This window comes from Mustela putorius, unplaced genomic scaffold (genome assembly GCF_011764305.1).
Source record: "Mustela putorius furo isolate JIRA1106 unplaced genomic scaffold, ASM1176430v1.1 tig00000450_pilon_pilon_pilon, whole genome shotgun sequence".
NCBI classification, from domain to species: Eukaryota; Metazoa; Chordata; class Mammalia; order Carnivora; family Mustelidae; genus Mustela; species Mustela putorius.
The window spans coordinates 16,541,986-16,566,263 of NW_025421385.1; the positions used below are offsets into that span (position 1 = coordinate 16,541,986).

General features: G+C 40.7%; 1 protein-coding gene across 3 annotated transcripts in view; it reads right to left on the reverse strand.

The window, feature by feature from the left end:
- The window catches only part of DSE (dermatan sulfate epimerase), an 82,557-nt gene that overhangs the window by 49,990 nt on the left and 8,289 nt on the right, over window positions 1–24,278 (reverse strand). Inside the window, exons 2-3 of one of the 3 annotated variants that reach the window (XM_013056728.2) lie at window positions 8,348–8,429; window positions 4,347–4,815 (exon numbers count right to left, since the gene is read on the reverse strand). In XM_013056728.2, coding sequence (XP_012912182.2) covers window positions 4,347–4,762 — 416 coding nt within the window. In that variant the 5' untranslated portion in view covers window positions 4,763–4,815; window positions 8,348–8,429. Of the gene's footprint in view, window positions 1–4,346; window positions 4,816–8,347; window positions 8,430–24,278 lie in introns of those variants that run through there. The other 2 variants (XM_004753550.3, XM_013056729.2) reach the window with 2 other exon arrangements.

Consider the following 24,278-nt stretch of genomic DNA (forward strand, 5'->3'; position numbering starts at 1 on the left):
GACAGGGAGATACATGCGAGTGTAACTCCAAGAGAAGAAAGAAGTTTCACATGCTGCTGTTTTCAATCACTACCATCCTCACGACCACTCTTCCAGATTCCGCTTTCTACTTTGTGGTACGTGTCACATAAAATGGACATAAAAAGCAGAATCAGTGGATCAGACAACATTTTTCTTTAATCTTTCTTTCACAATGACCCAAGAGCCTTAAATAAGTCACTATATAGATGTTACCTTTTAGCTCTTCACTTACAAAATACTCAAATGAAATGAACCATATTAACAAATGTGTATGCACGCGTATCTCAGATGTACTTCTTTTTAATACCAGACAAAAGACATATCACTGGTACATTCCACTAAGGCTTACTCACTGGCTTTCCCATCAGATTCTTATATGCATTAAAAAAGGGCCCTCGGGAGCATCTCTGAGCATTTTCATGGAACAAAGCCAAAAGGGAAATTTTGTGAGTTAAACAGATGTTCTAGTTTAGAGAGGCATTGGAACAAAGATGAATATAATCTCCAAATAAATCCCCAATACTATTTCCTTTGAGCCCACATATACTAAATGATAAGCCAAACAGGGTCTAAGTACTGAGTAAATAACAGCAATACTACTTATCATTAATGTCATTATTCTTACTTACCGAAAGCTTTCTGGGTGACAGGGACTGCACCAAGTCCTTTCTGTTACCTTGTTTAATCCTCCTAACAAGGCTGTGAGGGAGATACTGCTGCTGGGGCCACTTTACGGATCAGGATGCTAAAGGCACAGCCCAATGAAGAATACTTGTCTGAAGTACCACAGCTGAGGAGTGGGGACCTGGGAGTCCAATCCAGGCCGTAGTAAGACTCTGGAGTTAGGGCGCCTGGGTGGCTCAGTGGGTTAAGCCTCTGCCTTTAGCTTAGGTCATGATCTCAGGGTCCTGGGATGAGCCCCAAATCAGGCTCTCTGCTCAGCAGGAAGCCTGCTTCCCCCTCTCTCTGCCTGCTGCTCTGCCTACTTGTGATCTCTCCCCCTCTGTCAAATAAGTAAAAAAAAAAAAAAGACTCTGGAGTTAGCACTTCTCTACTGCACCAGAGTGCGCACAATACAGACCTTCGCTTATTGTCATGAATGAAACCGATAACACCGCTCATTAAGTGAATCTCACAACTCATTTCTGAGAAGAGTGCACAGCCCTGGCTTAGGTTTCAAATACCCAAGGCTTGCACACCTCACTCTAGGGGTGACGTATCCAATTTCTTGGCCATTACTGCATCTGTGAATCCCTGGTACCCAGCCTAGTTCATGACACACAGTAGATGCTCAATAAAAGTTAGCTGATTGACTAAGTGAGTGAACACAATTTAGCCATTGGTTTTAAAAAGGGTAGAAATGCCCTTCAAGGAAAATGGCAAATGTATTCATCCACTGCAGGAAGTTTTCTAAAAAACAAATGTATGATATTAATTATTGATTTCTTTGGTAAATAAGGGCTAGTTCTTTTTTTTTTCCCACTGAAACCAGTATAGGTGAACTATATCCTAAGACAGTGACAACATCCACAATATACTTCTCTGTGCATTGTGGAAACATATGAGTTAGTTGATTTAAACACAAAGCTGAATTAGAAAAAACATTTAAGTTGACAAAAAGTAATTACCTCAACTATAAATCTAAATGAAAATATAAGAATCTATGGGCTGGGTGTGGTAGCTTCTAAGAAGTTAAAATTTCCAGGGCACCTGGGTGGCTCAGTGGTTAAGCATCTGCCTTTGGCTCCAGTTATGATCCCAGGGTCCTGGAATCGAGTCCCGTGTCAGGCTCCCTGCTCAGTGGGAACCTGCTTCTCCCTCTCCGTCTGCCCCTCCCCACCACTCATGCTCTCTCAAATAAATAAAATCTTAAAAAAAAAAAAAACCCAGAGTTAAAATTTCCATAAAATCATCTAGAAGTATAATCTAGTAACAGTACTTGCCAAGACAAAATGTTCCAGTAGCTCCACTTTTTCTGCTAAGATCACTTCTGGCACTAGAAATCAGATGTAAAGGTAAATTTTCCATTTCTGACATTCAGCTTCAAGAGAAAGAAGTCCGCTGTTCAGCTCTATTAAATCACAGACTGGCTTTTTAGTGACCAGATAAGATAGAGTTATACCTATTTTTAACAATACTGTCATGAATAAAGTACTAGTCTTCTGGCAAATTTATACAGACCTCCAATAACTGATAAATCTCAACTTGTAGAAACAATATGGAAATGACCAGTCTTGTTCGAAGTTATTTAATTTTCCCTTTTTTTATCCTAGAAGTCTAATCCTCCCTAATGATAGCACGCATCCGAGGTGGTATTTATACTCCTGAATGCTTTAGATTATAACATTTGCACTGGTTTTGTATAATTCTCTTAATGTTACTGTATTTGTGTTTTTAAAAAATCTCCATGAAACAATGGTACTTCCCAGTTATCTACTCTGTTATGAAGTGAAATTGATGGCTTTTTACTGCAACTCTTCTCTGGAACATTTTTATCAGTATCTTATTTAACTTGTCTATCTAAAAATGGACTTTAAAAAAAAAAAGTAGCTCTACAGGCAATGGAGGTCTTTTCCCTAAAGTATGTTATGGTTGCCATTTTTAACCAATTAGAACCAATGTCAAGTAATTATAACATTTGATAATATAATCTTATAATTCAAATATCAAATAAATTCTCATACATTTTTATTTTCTTTCTTGATGTCAAGAATAGAGTAAAATCAATTAATTAGAATCAAAATCAGAAACTATTGCATACATGGCTCAGTTTTGAAACAAATCAAATAAAAATGTTCTTTTCAACTTAAAATATTATAAACTTCAAAATGTTTATACATATCTACAGAAAAATTTTTTTAAGATTTTATTCATTCATTTGAGAGAGGGAGAGAGAGAGCACAAGTAAGGGGAGAGGCAGAGGTAGCGGGAGAAGCAGGCTCCCGCTGAGCTGGGATTCCCAGGACCTGGAAATCATGACCTGAGCCCAAGCAGATGCTTAACCATCTGAGCCACCCAGGCACCCCACAGTAAGTAAGTCTTAAAAATTCAGCTTTGCAGGGGCACCTGGGTGGCTCAGTCTTTAAGCATCTTCCTTCAGCTCAGGTCATGATCCCAGAGTCCTGGGATCAAGCCCCACATCAGGCTCCCATCTCAGCGGGAAGCCTGCTTCCTCCTCTCCCACTCCCCCTCCTTGTGTTCCCTTTCTCACTGTGTCTCTGTCAAATAAATAAATAAAATCTTAAAAAAAAATTCAGCTCTGCTATGGATTTAATGGCAACTCTTCCATAATCTTCTTCACTAAGAAATTTCAGAAAATCCTTCAAACTCTATAAGCAAATAGCATTTTTATCATTTTGGCAGAAACTTAGGAAAGATTAAATTTTGTTATCACGTTGACAGAATTCAGAAAGGTTGCAAAAGACCATTCTTCACTCCTATGAGATGTGTGATGTCACACATCACAGCATTAAATGCATTCACTGATTTTTCTAAACATTTAAAATTGAGCTCCCTATAGCCCTATAAGGACGAAGCTTCTGTAATTGTAAAACGGTATTTCATAGAGTTTGTAATTTTTTGGTGCAATTGTACCATAAATATGTATTAAAACACAATTTGGTTAAGAATACCCACAGAATCCCTAATCAACCCACCACCCCATATTTTTCTGGAAGTAGGCAGACATATCCATTATGAACAAATAAAATAAATTTAAGCTAATCAAAAAGGGGCAGCAAGTTTGTTTCCAGATCTTAGAACATCTGAAGATAAATTATTATGTAGTTAGAATCCCTCACATAATTATACAACAGGTTTTCCTACAGGTTTGGGCAATTTGGTAGTTACTGGATAAGATCTTGTTTATAAATCGCCAATTAATCCTATCACAATTCTTTTTAGCTCCTAACTGTCATAAAATTTAAATAAATCTTAATTAGCTAAAAATCTCTTGCTGGCAGAGGGTTTTAACCACTTGGGGGGCAATAAGAGCCTAACGCCAGAGGACTGTAACACATGCTTGTTAAACATGGAGGAAAGAATTCTCAACCATCGAGATAATAGTATTTACTCAACACAGCAAATTATGTTTTCTTTGGCTGGGTTGTATCTAAATATTTTCCTGCGAACTTTAAACAAGGACATGACTGGGTCTTTTGAAACTATGGGCCATTCATAGGCCACTAAAACCACAAATAACAAGGAACCCCACCCATTCACTCACACATGTATGGGAAAATCTGGCCTCTAAGGTTTCCTTGTGTAAAGATTCCTTCTTTAAATTGCAGAGTTAATACAGTAAGAAGAAAAAGACAAAAATCTACCAACTAGGCTGAGCTGCCATCCTCTCCATGTAGTCTTTGGCCATGTCTCGGGCTTCGATGTTCTCAGGATACAGCACGCAAAACATTGCCAAGGCGCCCAGGTTGTTGCCGTAAATTTCATTCCAGCGAGCGCTATAGTCCTTGGGGTCCCAGGGAGGAAGATATTCCAAGGGGCTGGACAGCATGGTGTGTACAGCCTCAGTGAGCCGGGCAGCGATGTGTTCATGGGAGCTGGCTGCCCGAAGCTGGAGCTCTGCCACCTCCGCCCTGGAGAAGTACAGCATGGGGTGGCTGTCGTAGTTGGCATTGGTGAAGGGAATCATGACTTCTGGGTTCTCGTCGGTGATGTAAGCCGACACAAAGCAAAACAAATATATGAAAAACACACTGGGAGCCCCCCGTGTGTGAGTCCTCATCGTGGCATCAGATCTCCAAATCTCCCAGGCAGCCAAACCATCTTCGAAAGATCCTAACAGGAGGAAAAAGAAAAGGGGACATCAACAGGGGAACAGGACAAAGTAGGAAAGACAACCTTGCTTACTGGGAGAAGGTCTAAATATTACAAACTAAAGCTTATCAACTTAGATTTTTTTTTTAAAAAAAACAACAAAAATTTGAACTAGGAAGAGACTTCCTAAAACCTAATAATTTAGTCACAGGAATAAAAGATACACCATAAGGAATACGGTCAATGATATTGTAATAGCATTGTATAGTGACAGACAGTAGCTATACTTGGGGTGAACATAGCATAATGTACAAACTTGCCAAATGTCTTAAGTTGTGCACCTGAAACTAATATAACATTGTGTGTCACCTATACTCAAACAGAGGTGCGTGGGGAGCTCAGTCGGTTAAGTGTTTGCCTTCAGCTCAGGTCATGGTCCCAGGGCCCTGGGACTGAGCCGCACAGGGGGTTCCCCGCTCAGCGGGCAGTCTGCTTTTCCCTTTCCCTCTCTCTCTGCCTCTCTCCCCACCCTTCACTCAGGTTCTCTCTCTCTCTCTCTCTCATAAATAAATTCTTTAAAAAAAAAAAACAAAGCTACACTCAAATAAGAAATCTAAGAGTTTTACTGATGAATTAATTGAGTGAACATGATACTTCAGGCATGTATTCATTGAGGAAAACAGAACTCTGGACTCGGGGAAACCACAAGGGAAGGGAAGACCAACTTTCCTTGGCATTTTTCTCATATTTTGTAACTCAAAGAAGTTTACAACTTAAGGTATTTTTTAAGACATTAACATGAAAACCACAATAACCAAAAGCTGGTGGCGAAATCTTGTCTGGGAATCTGAATGGACATCAGGAAAGAAAGAGAAGATCCTGTCTTAATTATAGGCTCCATCACTCTGGCTTCTTCAGGCTTCCTAACATTCTACACTCTGAAGCAGGGATTAGGATGAATGCAACTGTAAGAGTGCAAGCAGACAAAATATTATGAGTAAGTCTATATCCTCTTTGTGTCAGCAGAAGGTGGGGACAGAAAAGACAAAAGCAGGGTGACAGACAGCCAAACCCATGCGTTCCCTGGGCTGACATCAGCAGGCATGTATGGAAAGGCTCTGCAGACAAGGGGCTGCCGGGACTAGAAACAGACAGGGCTGCATTCAGAAAATAAAATCCCAGAATCAAAAGGCTGAAATAACACGTGTGCATTCTCCCCTTATTATGTGAAACCGCTGTCTACTTTTTCATTTTGCGCATGGGACTTTGGTGTTACTCGGTAAGTCAGATGTTGAAACCAAGCTCGTATTTTCTTAACTGATTAACTTTCTTAAAAATCCTTTTTCCAGTGGCACAGGTTAAAAGAACATCTTTCAAATACAAGGATATTTAAAAGAAAAAAAAAAGAAGAAGAAGAAAGAAAGAAAAAAAAGAAAACAAAAAACCAAAAAACCTCAGCCTAGTCTATGTCCCACATCTGGGATAAAGCAGGCATAAAATCCCCCAGAGGAAAGTAAGGGAATTCTTAAAATTCTTCAGAGGGGAAAGGTTATAGGAAGCAGACCAGAAAAAGACAGTTTTATGTAAATAATGAACAGTAGTTTTCAATTATTAAAGAGAGAAACTGATGGAGAAAAATCAGCCTCCCCAGCTGAACACAAACTATTTTTCTAAGGAAAAGCTGCCTCGTCACATTCACAAGGAAGAAAACCAAAGATTTAACATACACTAGAGATCGATCCCTATTCTCAACTTACTGTATTTCCCAGAGAAAGGCAATATGGCATTACTTATGGATGTTGCCATTAATTCTAGTATTCTTTGTATTTCTGAATGTGTTTTAGACTATTATATATATATAATATGAATATGTATGAATATTATATATATATGAAATTCAAGGGTTGCAATTTTGTAAAGCATTTTAGATGTATTTCAAGAGTCAAACATATTAATAAAAAAATTGATATAACCATGCTAAATAAAATTTAAAAAATAGAAATTAATTCTTGGACTGTACTTGTATTATGTCTAGCACCCAAAGCTTCCAGGCGGCTGGCTAGACCCTTCAAGGTCAGAGACCCGGCCAAAAGAAATAGTCCTCTGTGGTTATGTCTGAGGGGGGTGTGGTCTCTGGCAACACAGAGACATGGCTGGGTCGAAAGTAATGCTGGGTCCCAATACCCCCACCCTCCACCCTGAGGTTTATTTTTTGCTCTTTTCATTGAACACTCATATGAACAACTTAAAAAAAAGAAGAAGAAAAAGCCTGCCTATATTAAATGCCTCAAAGCCTAAAATTGGATGCAGTTATCAATGCAATTAACATTGTGGAGGTTTTTTAGGCGCCCTAAGTGAGGATTAATTGGAAGTTTCTCCTTTAACTGACACCTACATGAAGAGTACAGAAGATCTCTATTACTGGTTTTTCAATGTGTAGCTCACGTTCTAGGTGTTTGTGGGGAGGTGAGCCACATTACTTCCCATGGCGTAGTTCATGCCCGAGTATATTTAAACAAGAAAAATTGCTCCTGAAGCCCAGAATCTCATTACCATGTTGGTTTGGGAATCACACCCCCTCTGTATGCCAACTGTTAGTGAAACTTCCCTCCTTATTGCTTCAGATTCACGTGAGGGTGTCAGGGCAGCAAGGCTGTGAGCTACTTACTGCACACTCAAAACCTAAATTCTTGTTGGGATACCACATGGGCCAATGCAGATCCCACAGAAATTCCACAGAACAATCAGGCACACAGACAGCCTGAGAAGAAAGGGTTGTAACGTTCATCATGTCACAGAGTGTGTTGCTTTCCTTTTATACTGCGCTCAACTCACCCTCCCTCCACTGTCTTCTGAGATTAAGGCCTTTGTTGATCTATCCAAAGAGTTCATTTCTTTGGATCTAGCACGTACCTGTATCACACCTGTATCACATGGAACTGGTTGGGCTTTTTTTTTTTTTAAGATTATCTATTTATTTAATAGACAGAGATCATAAGTAGGCAGAGAGAGGCAGGCGGAGAGAGGAGGAAGCGGGATCCCTGCTGAGCAGTGAGCCCGATGCAGGGATCGATCCCAGGACCCTGAGATCATGACCTGAGCTGAAGGCAGAGGCTTACTAACCCACTGAGCCACCCAGGCACCCCTGTTTGGGCTTTTTATATGCTGTGCCTCACAGAAGGTGGGGGCGTAGCTTCCTCTTTGCATCACAGGACTTAGTACTGTGCTTCACAAGGAAAAGCCACCTCATAGATTCTGGGTGAACTCAATTAACCCTTGGACTTAGGCGCTGGCAGAGTAGATATCGTCACTAAAATGAGCAAGGAGAAAACTTATTCCCCCTTATTTGAAGCCAAAGCAAGTTTGGAATTTTTCAGAAAAAAATTCTGCTAGAAAACTTATATAGAGGTAAATATTCACAAGGCTGAGAAACTTCTGTAGCCTAAAAGCAAATTTCAAAGAAAGAAATTAAACTTCAGGTTTAGCTCAACTTCTTTTAAGCTGATAACCTAAAGGGAGACATCTGCCATCTTAAATCTGTCCAGTAAATCACCTTGAAAAGCCCCCACATTTCCAGGCTTTGGATTTCCCCTTCGACCCTCAGCATTCTGCGTACCACTCTGCAGAGAGAAGAGCTGAAATGACATGAAAGGAGAGATTCTCACGATCATTTCAGGTGGGCCACAGAGGGACAGGTTTTACACCAACTGATTTCAATGGGAAAACCATCACTGGTACATCTAACTGGAGATTTCAACATCAATCTAAAATATATAGTTTCTGTTTAAAACACATTTACATTTAAAAGTCAAAAAAATACATAGGGCAAAAATTGTTGAGAGTAGTAGCTGAATGATGAAAGTTTGGGAGATACTGAAATGCTAAGTGAAACAATGGCCACTAAGTTTACCAGAAGGGCCAACTCTGACTCTCCCACTGCCCCGCCACACACACACACACACACACACACACACACACTCACACTCACACATGGAACAAGTCTGTACTTTCAGATGTCTGTGGGTGATCTCTCAAGCCATTCTCCCCCTAGATCGTGTGTTGCAGACACAGCGGAGCACTGCTGGCTCCCTTAAATCTTTAGGGTGCACTCAGTCCAGCTCAAGAGCATGGCATTTTCAACATGGCAACATCATGGGCGACTGCCCGTGTGGTACCTGCCACTAATATTTCAGTTTACCCATAATTCAATTCTCAGGATGTTTCTGAATGACCCAGATGGAGCCTCATTTCCCCTAAAAGCCTTTTCTCTTCTCTTCCACTATAACACAGTAGCTTTTGTTATCTGGTTTTCTTCTCATTCTTCTGTCTCACTCTACACAGCTCTGAAAGCAAAACATTCCTAAATTTTCACCTAATCAATGAGTACAATATAGTCATTTACGAATTACCCTGTCACTACCAGATAATTGAGACAGCAATTTGATCAACCCCCTGCCAGAATGCCCAGCCCATCTCTGCAGCAGTCCAAGTTGGACAGTATGCCAAATATTGGGCACCAAGTTGGACACCAAGCCAAATATTACAAAAAGTATTTAACAAGATGCCTGAATTCTAATTATTTTAAGTAGGTCCTCACAAAGCAACAATAAGCCTAAAGTTATTTTGCTTTAATCCTGGTTCCAACAATCCACTGTAGCTATTATGATTGCTGACACACAGAAATTTTGGTGAAACCCTTTTCAAATATTTGATCTTTTACTTTACGATAACTTGATGTGACAAACAGTACTAAGAGTTAGTGTCTACTGATACTCTAACAGTATCTTAGAGGAAGAACTAGAACCCATCTCTTAAATCCTAAGCCAACATTCTTTTCTTTAACCAAATTTTTAATAATACTCAGTGACATTAAAGTTCCCATTTTTGCCATCCTTACACAAAGAAAGCACAGAAAGAATACGTTCAGAAGGAAAAGAACTGAAAACTATTAGAAACATCAAGTTTCAAAATGAAGTAGGTTTCCAAATGGTCTGGGACTGTTTATAAATGAAACACATGGTAGCACAAAAGTTCTTTCAATTTCCCTGGCTTTAGAAAATACAGAAAGCATAAGGATTGAAGAGTGACCTTACCCTGTAGAAAATAAAACATGTTCCAAATTAAGATGGATTAAAAATGCAGTTACAGCATGTGTCAAGTCCCAGGAGCACAGCATTATGATTAACACTGGGCATGGACAGAAGAATAAACCCCTGCTTTGCTGTCTGCTAGGTTCGATCAACTGACTCCTGCTTTCAAAGTCTCCATTCTCTCATCCTTAAACCAATCCCAACTTCACATAGCATAGTGATGTACTTAGCATAGACCCTGACGTGAAGAGCTCTATAAGTATTTTTAATAAAAGGGAAGAAGTTTCAGACATGCAAGATTATATTAACCTATCCATAAAATATTTTTTTGAATGAAACTGAATATTATAAGGAAAAGAAGGGGAATCACAGATATTAAGTACTGGGCAAGGTCAATGTCACTTTTTAGAAACTCATCTGAAACTCAAACACGATGCTCCTGACTTTTTAAGACATCATTCATTAGTAAGCTCAACACTCACTGGAAAAGAAAGCATAAAACCCTTGAGATTTTTCAAGTATTTGTCAGGAGTTTTGCCCTCCAAGAAAAGAATAATGATTAAATAAATGGTATCTGAATTTGATTGCCTCCCAAGGCCCATAATTCGTGGGGTATAAAAGGTGACTGCTTCTTGCTATGTTCTTTCAAAAGGCCCAGTGATACAACAGGGACTGGAAAATAAAATCTCTGGCAGGAGAGTATTTCCTAGCGATAAATTTATATGACTGAAATGCTACATGAGTACTTGGGAGACATCTGCTGGCCCCGCCTGAGCTGATAAGGTAAACAGTTGACTCAGGCCATGTCATCAGTATCTCAGCTGATCACCCTGGACACGCTATCCGATATTAATAAAACTAAAACCCTCCTCCCCGAACATACATAGAACCACAATGTCAGTGCCTTCATTGATGAGAAATACAACTATCAAGCAGATTGGGAAATATTTTCTGGCTTCATCAGAAAACCACATGGGTAGTGAAATTATTTGATAATTGACGGGTGAGGGGCCCTGGGCTTGGGGCAACTCAACTAGTCAAGAGCACCGCCATGACTTGCTTAAAAGGAGGCTGCACTGTAGCATCTGTCACAGATGCCCTTGGGATATCATTAAAAACAAAAATTTTTAAATTGAATTGTAATGATATTTAAGAGAGAGCAAAATGTACATACCCCACAGCTCCTGCCACCACCCCCGCCGATTTTAGCTCGAGAGTACATGTTCCTGTTTGCCCAAGCCAATGGAGAGGCCCAGTAGCCAGCTACCTGATTAGGACAGCTAAAGACTTCCCACACTAGAACTGGATGTGCCCGTATCCATGAGGGGCTAAAACAGTCCTGCAAACCAGACAACAGAATGCCCCTGACCTTGGATCCTACTCCCTGGAAAATGTATAGGTGCTATAAAAGCTAGCAACTACAACGCCACTGAAAACCAAGTTCCCTCATTTTCAGGCCTCCAATCAGATTTCAGGCAAACTCTGACGCCCTGAGAGGACTAACATATACCTTCACAGAGTTGCACATTTCCTTCTTTAATCTATTTTAGGATTTAACTCTCAGAGAAATCTATTTCCAAGTATCTGAGAACCAGCATGCTGTGGCCTCACACATACTACTTCACTGTTTCCACATATTTTAATGAAGAGAAGGTACATATTTTTAAAGTTCTCCTTACTTTTCTATTTCAATTTTATTAAATGTATAATTAGAATCCATTTTTTGAAAAATAATTTTACCTCAATATCAAAACCTTTTATGTCCTTGGTAAATTTCTGTAGTGAAATAAATCTAACATTATTCTTACATACATCAAATCCTAAGAAAACATATGGCTTTGGTACTACACAATCATTTGCTAAAATTATATTCCCTGATGTGAAAAGCCTGTAGACTCAGCCAAAAAAGAATATCTTAAAAACCATGGGCTCTTAATCAAAATGAAAAGTTCCTTTCACTGAGGGTTTATTGTTTTCCTTATTTAGGGTGAAATGAAATATATCTCCCCAAAAAGTCATTTCCAAAACAAAATCCACAATATGAAATTATAGCATATAGAACCCCCAAGAATTTACACACACTACTGAGGGAGTAATTACAACCTTGAACCCACACAGCAAAACCACACTGTGTATAATAATGGTACTCACCACCTTCACACTCAACATTGGAGAAAGTTTAAGTTAGGTTTGTAAGTTAAGTGCAGCTCTGTGCAGTCCAAGACCATTTCTATATTGTTCCTGGGAAAGTTTTTTGTGAAAATAACACTTTTTCTGACAATGTAATCTGAAGCTCACTTCTTTCTAGACCAACAATGAACCCTATATAACTTCCTTCTGTGAGAAGAATGGTTAACCTAAATTATGTTTAAAATGAAGGCTCCATCTCCCATTCACCAGAGGACTACTTGAGTAAGTAATTTAGTGGCTATCAAACTGAAGGCATCATTTCGTGGTAGAGCTCTGCCTGGTGTGCATTACTACAAAACTAAGAACCATTAAGATCCAGCTTTGGGGGAGCCTGTCTCGCTTAGTCAGTAGTGCATGCAACTCTTGATCTTGAGATCGTGAGTTCAAGCCCCATGTTGGGAATAGACGATACTTTAAAGAAAGAAAGAAAGAAAGAAAAGGTATTACCTAAAAAAAAAAAAAATAAGATCCACTTTTTGAGAGTGTGACTGTCTTACAGAAAATAAGAAGGAAGTAAAATCTGTACTTTCATGGAGGCAAAGAGAAAGCAGGGTAGAGGTGAGGAGAAGCTACAAAGTCACTGAGGAGATCAATGAAGCAGCTAATTTTACCTATAAAAAGTCTAAATGAGAAAAATAAAATGGTTGGTTATACTTTCTAAGCTCTAAGTAAATACTAGTTTACCTAGCAGTCTAACAATTGAACACCTTCTAATTGGTACCTCTTTATTACAATTTTAATTGATCTTCTTAATGATGATGTTAGAATACAATATGTCAAGTATTTTCAAATTTTTTAATTCAAGGGGCACCTGCGTGGCTCAGTCAGTTAAATGTCTGCCTTCGGCTCAGGTCATGATCTCAGGGTCTTGCGATCAAGCCCCACATTGGGCTCCCTGCACAGCAGGGACTCTGCTTCTCCCTCTCCCTCTGTGTTCTCTCTCTCTCTCTCTCTCCCTTGCTCTCTCTCAAGTGAATAAGGAAAATACCTTAAAAAAAAAAATTCTGGGAGGTGCCTGGGTGGCTCAGTTGGTTAACCATCTGCCTTCAGCTCAGGTCATGATCCTGGAGTCTTGGGATTGAGTCCCACATCCTGCATCTGGCTCCTTGCTCAGCAGAGAGCCTGCTTTCCCTCTCCCTTTGCTCCTCTCCCTGGCTTATGCGCGCTCTCTCTCTCTCTCTCTCTGTCAAATAAATAAAATATTTTAAAATAATACATAAATAAATAAAATGGTTAAGAAATTTTTTTATTCTGATACTATTTTCTGATAATATAATGTTCGATATAATTAAGTGTATTTCTTTTTGGTATTCCAAAGCTTTTAAAAAGTAGTAATTTTTAAAAAGATTTTTAAAATTTATTTGTCAGAGAGAGAGAGAGCACACAAGCAGGGGGAGCTGCAGGCAGAGGGAGAAACAGGATTCCTGTTGAGCAAGGAGCCTGCTATGGGACTCCATCCCAGGGTTCTAGGATCACGACTTGAGCTCAGGGTAGACGCTTAACCCAGTGAGCCACACAGGTGTCCCTAAAAAAGTAGTAATTTATGCACATTAAGTTTTCCAATGCATTGTTTTCCAGAACTGGAAGATCCACTTCCCATCCATGTCAGGGGTAAGAATTTCTTGTAAATATTAATTAATTAATTCAGCTACGTATTGAGAAACTATTAAATCCAGGAACCCTGGTAGGCATAGTGATAAAAAGTAAACAAGGAAAATTATGCTCTGCTATTAATAATTATAAGATAAAAATCTAAGAAAATGATTTTTCTGAGGGTTTTTTTTTTTAAGGATTTATTTATTTGAGAGAGGGTGCACATTCGTGGGAACATGAGCAGGGAGAGGAACAGAGGGAGAGAATCCCAAGCAGACTCCCCATCAGGAGCGGAGCCCCACGCCGGTCAATCCCATGACCATAAGATCACAACCTGAGCCAAAATCAAGGGTCAGCCACTCAATCGACTGAGCCATTCACAAGCCCCTGAGTTGGTTCATTTTAAACTCTTGAACTTGCATTACTCTGACAATAAAAATTATTAGGAATTCTCCCTTAGTCTAATGTAATTTATTTAACTGACTATAGCTGGCCCCAAAAGAAAATTAACAATTTTTTTTTTCCTCACAATTCTTCTAAACAGTAAGTAACCACAAATTCTCTGGAAGGTTCTACAAATCCAGCTATGGCTTTCTCAGCAATAGCCTTAACCATGAAAACACTTTTCTGTTATTACTGGCTAAAAATAGAAAGCATAGAAAAGAAGATAAAGAGAATGAAGCTGGTGGCTAAATATAACTTCATATAATTTCAAACAACAGTTAAACAAAACCATAAATAATCATGAAAACTAAAGCACAATTTTTCTTCCTGCCATAGATCAACAAGGGCAGACCAGTGACGTGGCTGAGAGAGCTCACAGGGGGATCAGAGTGGCTTTTGTTACCTGTGACTTTAGACAAGCCAACTATCGAAACCCAGTCCCTCATTTCCAATGAAGATGAAAATAGTATTCATCTCATATAACAGCTGGGATATTAAATGAGATAACACTTACACAGCACTTAACACCTTCTGGTTAAGACTTCCCCAAAAATGCTAGTCATCACTGTTCACCTCAGAACATGATTAGTGGCTGTGGCCACAGGCTGGAGCCAGACTTCCAAGGTCTGAATCCCGGTGCCACCACAGCCTTAGCTAGGTGCCTGTTTTCCCCTAAGTATACTGGATAAAATAATACCTTCCTGATAGGGTATCTGTGCTCTTCAATTTGCTGATACACCTAAAACACTAAAAGGGTGTCTAGGACTTATCAGGTGCTCAGTAAGTACTAGCAGTCACCCTCTTCTCAGCGAAACCAAGGTTAGTCCAATGGAGACGAAGTGTGCCATCAAACCAGGCGGAAGCGCTCACTAAACTATCACACGCAGAATGTTATTTTTAAAATAGGTACAATGCATCGTGTGTTCAGGACCTTGCAGAGTCATCGGGAGCCTAAAAATATCAAATAATTTTCACAAATATAAAGTATCTGCAGCCAAGAGTTTTCTCCTCCTTCCTTCTCAACAGCACATTTATAACTTTCAGGCTACGTATTCCAAGTAACTCAACACATCTGAAAAAGAAAAGAAGTCTTCAATCTAATACTATTTCTTCATCAACCAATAATTATATAGAGAGATAAAGTTTTCTGATATACCATAATGACACACATGGGTTTATAGTCAGAAAAACATCCTACAGGGGCGCCTGGGTGGCTCGGTGGTTGGGCATCTGCCTTCAGCTGGAGTCATGATTCCAGGGTCCTGGGATCAAGGCCCTTATCAGGCTCCCTGCTCAGCGGAAAGCCTGCTTCTCCCACTCCCACTCCCCCTGCTTGTGTTCCCTCTTTCGCTGTGTCTCCATCAAATAAATAATATCTTTAAAAGAAAAAAAAAAGAAAATTATCCTACATACAGAAACACCAGTCTTGACAAAATTTAAAAGATGAAAAAAAAAAAAAAAACCCACTTTGAACCTAAATGTAACTTCAAAAAATCTGATGTTTGACTGAAGTACTTTTTCTACTTCCCCTAAAAGGCAATACACATTAACTTTCAGCTAGTAAGGTAACTCCTAGAATTTGTAGATAAAACTACCTGTAATTCTATAACCAACTCTCTTTTTCTTTCTTACCAGGTGTGATAGCTAATTTTATATGTCAACTTGATGGGCTATGGGCAACCAGATATCTGCTAAACTTTACTTCTAGATGTGTCTCCAGGAAGTGGTTTCCGTAAGAGGTTAGCATTTGAATCAGCAGACTAAATAAGAGTAAAGGGGACTGTTCTCTTTGATGTGGGTGAGCCTTATTCAGCCCACTGAGGGTCTGAACAGAACAAAAGAAAGAGGGGGAATTCATTCTTATTCATGGGCACTCACTCTCTCCACACTCTCTGCCTGCCAGCCCGCTGGCCAGAGCTGGGCCATCAGTCTTCTTCTGCCCTTGGATTGGTGTTACACCGACACCTTTCCTGGCCTCCAGCCTGCAGAGCGCAGATCATAGGACTTCTCCGCCTCCAGACTAGAACGAACCAATTCCTCTGCGGCAGGGTCAGCTTAAAGAGGCTCCCTTTCTTCCTTTCCACCTCTTTCCTGATTTCAGTCAACACCACATGTCCTTGTAGGTCAGGTCCCCTGCTCCTCTAGCCCAGTATCTGCAAACCTCCATGGGGCCAGCCATGACATCAATTACAGATTCTCAGGCTACATACTGCAAAACACTTAACCTCTCATTTGTAATCTACTCAGTGTCACTCATTTATGAATTTAGCTAAATCTATATATATTTGGGGTACATCCTGATATCGTTCTCCTCCAGGATCTGGTCCTATAGGGTTAGCCTCTGATAATGACTCTAGGAAACACTAATACCATCCTCAAGGCCCTACCATGCTAACCACCCTATGCAGGAAATGGTAGGCTCACCACTCAAACCCTGCAAAATTTCTAAAAAGGGCCTGTTCTATTCTACCAGATTCAAGTTTGTTTGTGTACCTGCGGCCTCAGGCTGGGTCATACCAGCATGACCAGACGGTTTATACTAACAGTGTGACTGATGACAAACGACTATCTTTGCTCTGAGGGGCTAGATTCGGAATAGCTGAAGTCAGTCATGTGGGTGCTGCATGTCTACATGAATGGAGCCCAGTAAAAGCCCTGGACACCAAGGCTGGGGTGAGCTCTCCTGGCTGGCAACACTTGGCACATGTTGTCGCCTACTGTGATCAGGAGTGCCACTCCACAAAGAGAGGAGACCTGGAAGCCTGTGCCTGGTTTCTCCTGAACTCTGCCCCATGTAGCTTTTCCCTTTGCTGATTTTTTTTTAAGATTATTTATTTATTTGACAGAGAGAGATCACAAGTAGGCAGAGAGGCAGGCAGAGAGAGAGGGAAGCAGGTTCCCTGCTGAGCAGAGAGCCTGATATGGGACTCGATCCCAGGACCCTGAGATCATGACCTAAGCCAAAGGCAGAGGCTTAACCCACTGAGCCACCCAGGCACCCCCCTTTGCTGATTTTAATCTGTATCCTTGGCTGTGTCAAACCATATTTATTCATGATTAAAACACCTTGTTGTGAGTGGCTTCTAGTGGATCACTGGGTCTGGCAGTGGTCTTGGGGAACCCCCTCCCCAGTCTTTTTAGTCCAGTCCTCTAAATTCTTATTAGAAGTGCGAGTCTTGTCATACAATTGGCCCCATTAGAAAGTACTGGGATACTATTCACCAAATCTTTTTATGGTGCTCAACTTCTGCTGTTTTTCTAGGATTTATTCCCAGAAGAATGATTCTGTCCAAGGATCCTGTTGTTGAAGCAAAGGACAGAGCAAAATATATAGTACAAGACTTAGAGATGGTCTCAAAGTTGTAGGTATTATCCAAAAAAATGAAACACACAGATGTTAGGCAAAAGGCTTAAAAGAGTTCCATGGGAAAGTAATTTGCTGGCATTAAACCTACAATTCCAGCTTATTCAATCAAAATAAAAATTTCATGTATTGGATGAGTGTATATATATATTCATGAGTATGTATACAGAGTATATTTTGGAGAATGATGCTTTTCTCTCTATAATGAAGCTCTTTTTCATTCCTTATTTATATTCAAGCATTCTTCCATTTTTCTAGTCTTCAAATACTCACCAATAACAACATTTAACTTTTTTCTCAAACATTTTTATATGCACTTTTTTCAATTCTCATTTTTGTCTCACAGATCACAGTTCTTTGGCACCAAAATCCCTGAGTACTTTCCAAACGTCCTCTTATGAATCATAATCAAAACTCAGAATACCACAGCTTTGGTTTGTAAAACAATGATACATACATGTGATTAACCAAAAAGACACAGGCACTGTCTTCTCAGGGCTTGCCCATCTCCGTTACTGGCAATCAACCCTGCCAGCAATTGAGGCCCAAACTCCCCCCTCCTTCCCTTACCCACTCTGTCTCCATGTCTAAACCATCAGCCAATTCTGTTGACTCCACCCTCAAAATACATCCAGAATCCAGACGCTTTCACCACTGCCATGACGCCTAAGCCATGCCATGTCTTGCCGGAATTACTGCAAAAGGTTCCAAACTAGTCTGCCGGCCTTCAGCCTTACCTCCCAATGGCCGTTCTCAACACAGGAGCCGGAGCCATCCTTGTTCAATTACAATTCAGGTTATGTCACTGTTCTGTTTAAAATTCTTCAGCCGGGTGCCTGGATGGCTCAGGTCCTGGGATTGAGTCTCACCTCTCCCTCTCCCACTCCCCCTGCTTATGCTTGCCTGCTCTCTCTCTGTCAAATAAATAAAATCTTTAAAAATAAATAATTAAGGTAAAAAATAAAATAAAATATCCTTCAGTAGCTTCCCATCATTCAGAGCAAGAACCAAAGTGCTTACAATTACTCTTAAGGTACTGCATGGCCTGCCCGTGTTGCCTCTCTGCTCTCTTGACCTCCAACTCTCTCTCTCCCCATTCTAGCCATGTGGCCTCCCTGCTCTCCTTGTATTCACGGGGCGCGCTCCCTCCTCCGCACCCCTCCTCAGGGCCCGTGTTCCTTCTGCCGAGAATGCGAACCCCCAGACACCTACGTGGCTTGCTCTCTTGCTTCCTTTAAGGTTTTGTTCAAATGTGACTTCCCCAGCAAGGCTGGCTGTGACCATGTTATTTAAATCAATCATCACCATTCCCTAACTCCCTTCCAGATTTTACTTTTCTTCATAATACTTATAACCTTCGAATCTACTACATAATTTATTATTTCTTTTGTCTGCCTGGCTGCCTCTTCTAGAAAGCAAGCTCCATGAGGGCACTTTGCTTTCTGCTCTTTCCCCAACATCTAGAAGAGTGCCCAACACTTAATAAACATGCAGAGTTAATTTACTGAATGGATTCAGAAATGTGTCAAGATGTTAACCTTGGGGCACCTGGGTGGCTCAGTTGGTTAAGCAACTGCCTTCAGCTCAGGTCATGGTCCCAGAGTCCTGGGATCAAGTCCCATACTGGACTCCCAGCTCCATGGGGAGTCTGCTTCACCCTCTGACCTCCCCTCTCATGCTCTCTCTCACTTTTTCTCTCTCTCTCTCTCAAAATAAATAAATAAAAATCTTTTTTAAAAAATGTTAACCTTTAAAAACTCAGAGATAACTATATACATAATTATATAATATATTACTATAATTACATAAAAAGAAGCAATAAAAATCTCTGTGTGCCAAGACAAACCATTTGGAGGTAAAACGGACTACAGTGTTTGATCCTTTCAGGGTGACACTTTACTGACAGCTGCCACCGCACCCGCTGCCTTCCCAACCCTCCCTTAGGCACCAAGCTCTCACCGTATCTGCCCCAGGCCGCGGGGGGCTTGCTGTGCCCCCAAGCCTTGCCACATCCTTGTTACGTGCCTGGCTCACCTCAGACCACACTCCACATCCTGAGTATCCCATTCTGTTTCCCACGGTCCATAGGTGGTTTTCATGGGTTTTTCTCTAGATCTTTCTCTAAAGGCCACCACAAAGCTTTCAGCCCATCTCACACTGGATTAGACATTCCACCACTTTTCCCACTATTCCTGCCCAGACCAGCCAGGCCTCTCCTTCTGCTGGATGGCTGCTTGTCTGGTGCTAAGACATTTATTGAAGTTGTTCTGTTTCGAAATTTAGAGTGATTCTTGTCCTCATTTTTAACTGTATTCCCAAAGATTATTATTTAATGGTTTGGTATAAGGGCTTTATTAGTGCTATTTGTAAATTTTTAAAAAAAGAGTTCCTGGACTGATAACATTTCTTTTAGCCAGGAATGCAAAAGAATCTGGATGCTCTCTAATGAATTATTTTTCATATACCTATTCTACTCCTACTATTTTGTGCTAAATATCTTATTATGGTGAGTTTCTATAGATCTATAAAGTGTTACTAGCCAGGAAACAATCTAAGGAAAAGCTTTACTAGACTGCTGGAAACTATGATCACCGTGCAGAACAAAAGAGTAACTCCTGGCCACAGATCTGCAGGCCAAAAAAAAAAAAAAGTGTCCTGACAAAAATACCCCAAGTCAGAGCCTGAAACATGGCCAGATATTTACTGTTTGTGTCTGTATGTCCAAGGTCATGCATGCTTCACTGGATGTCTTGGTGAATCAACTGTCTCTGTGTTGCACTGTCTGTAGCATCCCACTCTGGGAATGTTAGCCTGTTCTCCCCATCTCCTAATCTAGGCACACACTTCCCATCTCCACCTACCCATCTCACCCAACCTCTGCTCATAAGCAGATTCCACCTAGCTATTTCTTTTGGTCAAACCTGATGGCATTCTCTTCGTGGAGCTGGATGCTGGAGAAAACTCCTTTTGTGCTAAGCTTATTTTCTAAACTTCCTTTTCATGTATCGTCCTAAATGAATGTGGAGGTAAGACAACTACCTGAGTTAAATGAGGCAGGGAACCAGGTGTCACTTAGGCTCCTTCCAAATTAAAGATTTTATAAAGAAACTTTGATTCTTAGACAAACCATAAGTGACTCTTAATCTCACAAAACAAACTGAGGGTTGCTGGGGGGAGGGGGTTTGGGAGAAGGGGGGTGGGATTATGGTCATTGGGGATGGTATGTGCTTTGGTGAGTGCTGTGAAGTGTGTAAACCTGGTGATTCACAGACCTGTACCCCTGGGGATAAACATATAAAAAAAAAAAAAAAAAGAAACTTTGATTCTTTCAGTGACACCCTATGCTCTGCTGTGCTCTCTGGGAGGCCAAACCTCATTCTTCCCAACCCACAAGGGAGGTAAAGCGAGCCTTTTTGATTCCTGGGGCCCACCCCTTGGTTCTCTCAGTAACTCTCCTGGTACATTTGCCACTTGAAATCCCCACATGTGGATGTACTCTTTTTAACCATCACAGGCAATTTCTATTGCTTGGGGATATTTCTAATGTCCTCAGTGACTTAGAAACCCCAACCATACTTGCCCATGCCACCTCGATTCCAACAATAAACCCGAGAGGCCTCAGCTTCTATCTGACCTCAGCATATTGACCCGCTTACTCACCTTCCATCGACTCTTCAGTAAAACCGTTACTGTTGATACTTTCGATTTTTACCTCTTCCCCAAAGTATTCAATTCTTCCTTTATCACCTATACTATGGACAGTGATCTATCATCCAAATTTATAGAGAAGACTGAAATTATCCACTGCAAGTAAAAATATCCCTAAACTTCTCTGAATACCTTTATCTCCAATCCCCAAATGGAAAGAAGCAAAAGACTGCTATTCTGGAAAGAAGAAAGAAATGCAAAAGATCCCTTCAGGAGACCGGGATACGCCGATATCCCAGGGCTCTCTGTGACATGTCTCATTGCAGCCGTTCAGGGAATGGTGCGGGTCCAGGCAAACAGGAGAGAGAAGAACCAAGGAGAGCTCATTAACCGTTTCTCACACAAACCTACAGATTCCTCCACTTTTCCATAATCCTTCTGGCACACCATGGTCACAGTGCGGTAGACTCAAAAGATCTGACTTGGAGTCTGCTACAGGTTGAACTGTGTCTTGTAAAAGTTCATCATGTAGAAGTCCAAATCACCCACATCTCAGAATGTGACCTTACTTAGAAGCAGGATTGATGCAGATATAATTAATAAAGAAAAACTCATATTGCATTAGGATGGGTCCCTAATCCAATATGGTATGTTTCTAAAAAGAGAACATTCGGAGACAGAGAGACACACAGGGAGAATGCCATGGGATGATGAAGGCAGAGATCAGGGTGAAGTATTGCCAAGCCTAGGAATGCCAGAGATTGGCAGACACTGCCGGAAGCCAGCAGAGAGGCATGGAATAGACTCTCCTTTGTGGCCTTAGAAGGAACCAACCCCATCCAAGCCTTGATCCTGGACTTCTAGCCTCTAGAATTATGGATGTCTAACTTCTAGAACTGTTTAAGCCACACAGTTAGAGGCACTTTGCTACAACAGCTCTAGCAAATACAGTCCTAGCTCTAAATTTTCTCATTTCTGAAGCAAAGATCATAATTCTTATTGCTATAAACAATATATATACATAGCGCTTACCAAGTGCCAGGAACTGTTTTAAGGACTTCAAGTGGATTAACTCATTTAATCTTCACCAGGCCCATAATGTAGATATTAATATCATCCCCTTTTTACAGATGAAGAAACTGAGGCATAGGTGGGTTTTCTAAGTTATCCAAGGTCACAGACAGTGAAGAGCCGAGAAAGCCTCTATTTCTCACAATAAGTAAATTTCCCACCCAAGAGCTTCCACAATCTAACACTTGCTGCCACTTTATCACTCATTTCCTCCCTACACAAAGTTCGACCTTTGCCCTTACCTGCTCTTCCTTGAGCACAACTCACATTTTTATTCCCATTGTTAGTCTCTTTCCTGGGGTTTGCCCTCCATGATGCTTCACACCCAACCTCTTGTCTTTCTCAAAGAATGCAACATTCTTTACGATGCCTTTCCTGCAACTCATCTGTAAGCGGTCTCCCCTGTGGCCTCATATATGACCGTTCGATAGACCTTGAGAATTCAGGAACAATGCCAGCCAAGAAGGTGCTTACACCATCTTATAAGATGGCAAAAGCAATGAAATTTTCACCCAAACCACTAAAATAAAACGAAGGATGTTTGCATGAGAATGACAAACTAGCTGGAGTGGAGAAAGATGGACTGGGAGGTGGTGCCTGACCTGGGCCCAAAAAGGGGTCCATAAAAATGTTTATAGCCTTACATGCATTTGGTAATGTATGCATTTAGTACTAGTTACATGCATGCCGAGTTACTTGGAGGTGTATGTTATCTTCCTCTCTCATATTTACGGTTTCAGTCCTCTCTGGATTGGAGGTAAATCTTACCCACTGGGCTCGAAGGGGTCTGCGAGGCAGGGGTCTTGGTCTGTTTCCTATGGTGGCATGCACAGCTGATTACATGCAATCAGACCTTCCAGAAATACTCGGGGAAAACAGTGAAGGAACAGATCCAGAATGAAGGGAAGAAAGGAGAGAGAATGTTACAGGAGAGAAGTGGATTCCCACAGTTCTCCCAAGTTCTCCTCAACCTAGCAGCCACTCCCTTTCTGCTTCCTGGGTGCCTTGGCTCAGCTGCCCTGCTTGCCATGCCTTTTTTTCCTTCCCCTTTCTGGCATAAAGTCCTCGGAGGCCCAGTTCATTCACCCCTCCCAGCTGGGTGTTCTGTGCCTGGGGAATCCTACTACGGATCTCCTCCTTCCTGCAATTCTACTGCATGCATTCGGGTCTGGTCCTCACTTCCTTGTTCTCATGAAGTTTCCTACTCGGTTATCCTTCTCCCACCAGATTTTATAGTTCCCTAAGGCTGGAAACCATGTCATATTTATTTTGTTTGCTTTCCCTCTTCACCTCCACACAAACGTCCCTTCAAACACAGAAGTACCTGGCAAATACTTGCTGAATGACTAAATCCTTTCAGTATTTCTATCACTGAAGTATAATGTTCTTTCATCTAACTCTCCAGGTTCAAAAGTGCATTGGAAAAAGTTATATACCAAAGCATTCATTCCCAAGTAACACAGATTTATCTTTTCTAAAACTTGCAATCACTGAACCAAACTTCAGTGGCTTCACCAACAAGAAAAAAAGGTGTAAGCACACAAAGAAGGATCTGTTATGAAACCGCCCGAACACTGCTAGCTCAATTCACCCTCTTTAGGCATAGGATTTATCATTTTATGGCAATTTAGTAATATAAATACAACACACATTTCTTCCCCAAGAAGTGATACTGAGTGTGGTCCAACTTAACCTGAAACTTGCAAGATGAAATTCAACAACTAGAAATGAAATTGAATTTGTAAAGTTCCCAAATTCTTGCAGCAGATACTCATAGCACTATTTGTTAATTTGAATTTAATATGGAATAATTCTATGCAAGTCCCAGTAAGTCTAAAAATTTTAATGGTGAGAACCTTAGAACCATAGCATAGTACATGGTTAACTTGTGGTGAATCCAATCTGAACAATGCTTGTTTCCTTAAAAGAAATGGCGGAGCTTAAAATTTTTTTAAAATTTTAAAAATTTAAAATTTTTTAATTTTAAATTAAATGGTGGCTCAGTGAGTTAAGCCTCTCCCTTCAGCTCAGGTCATGATCTAAGGGTCCTGGGATCGAGTCCCACAATTGGGCCCTCTGCTCAG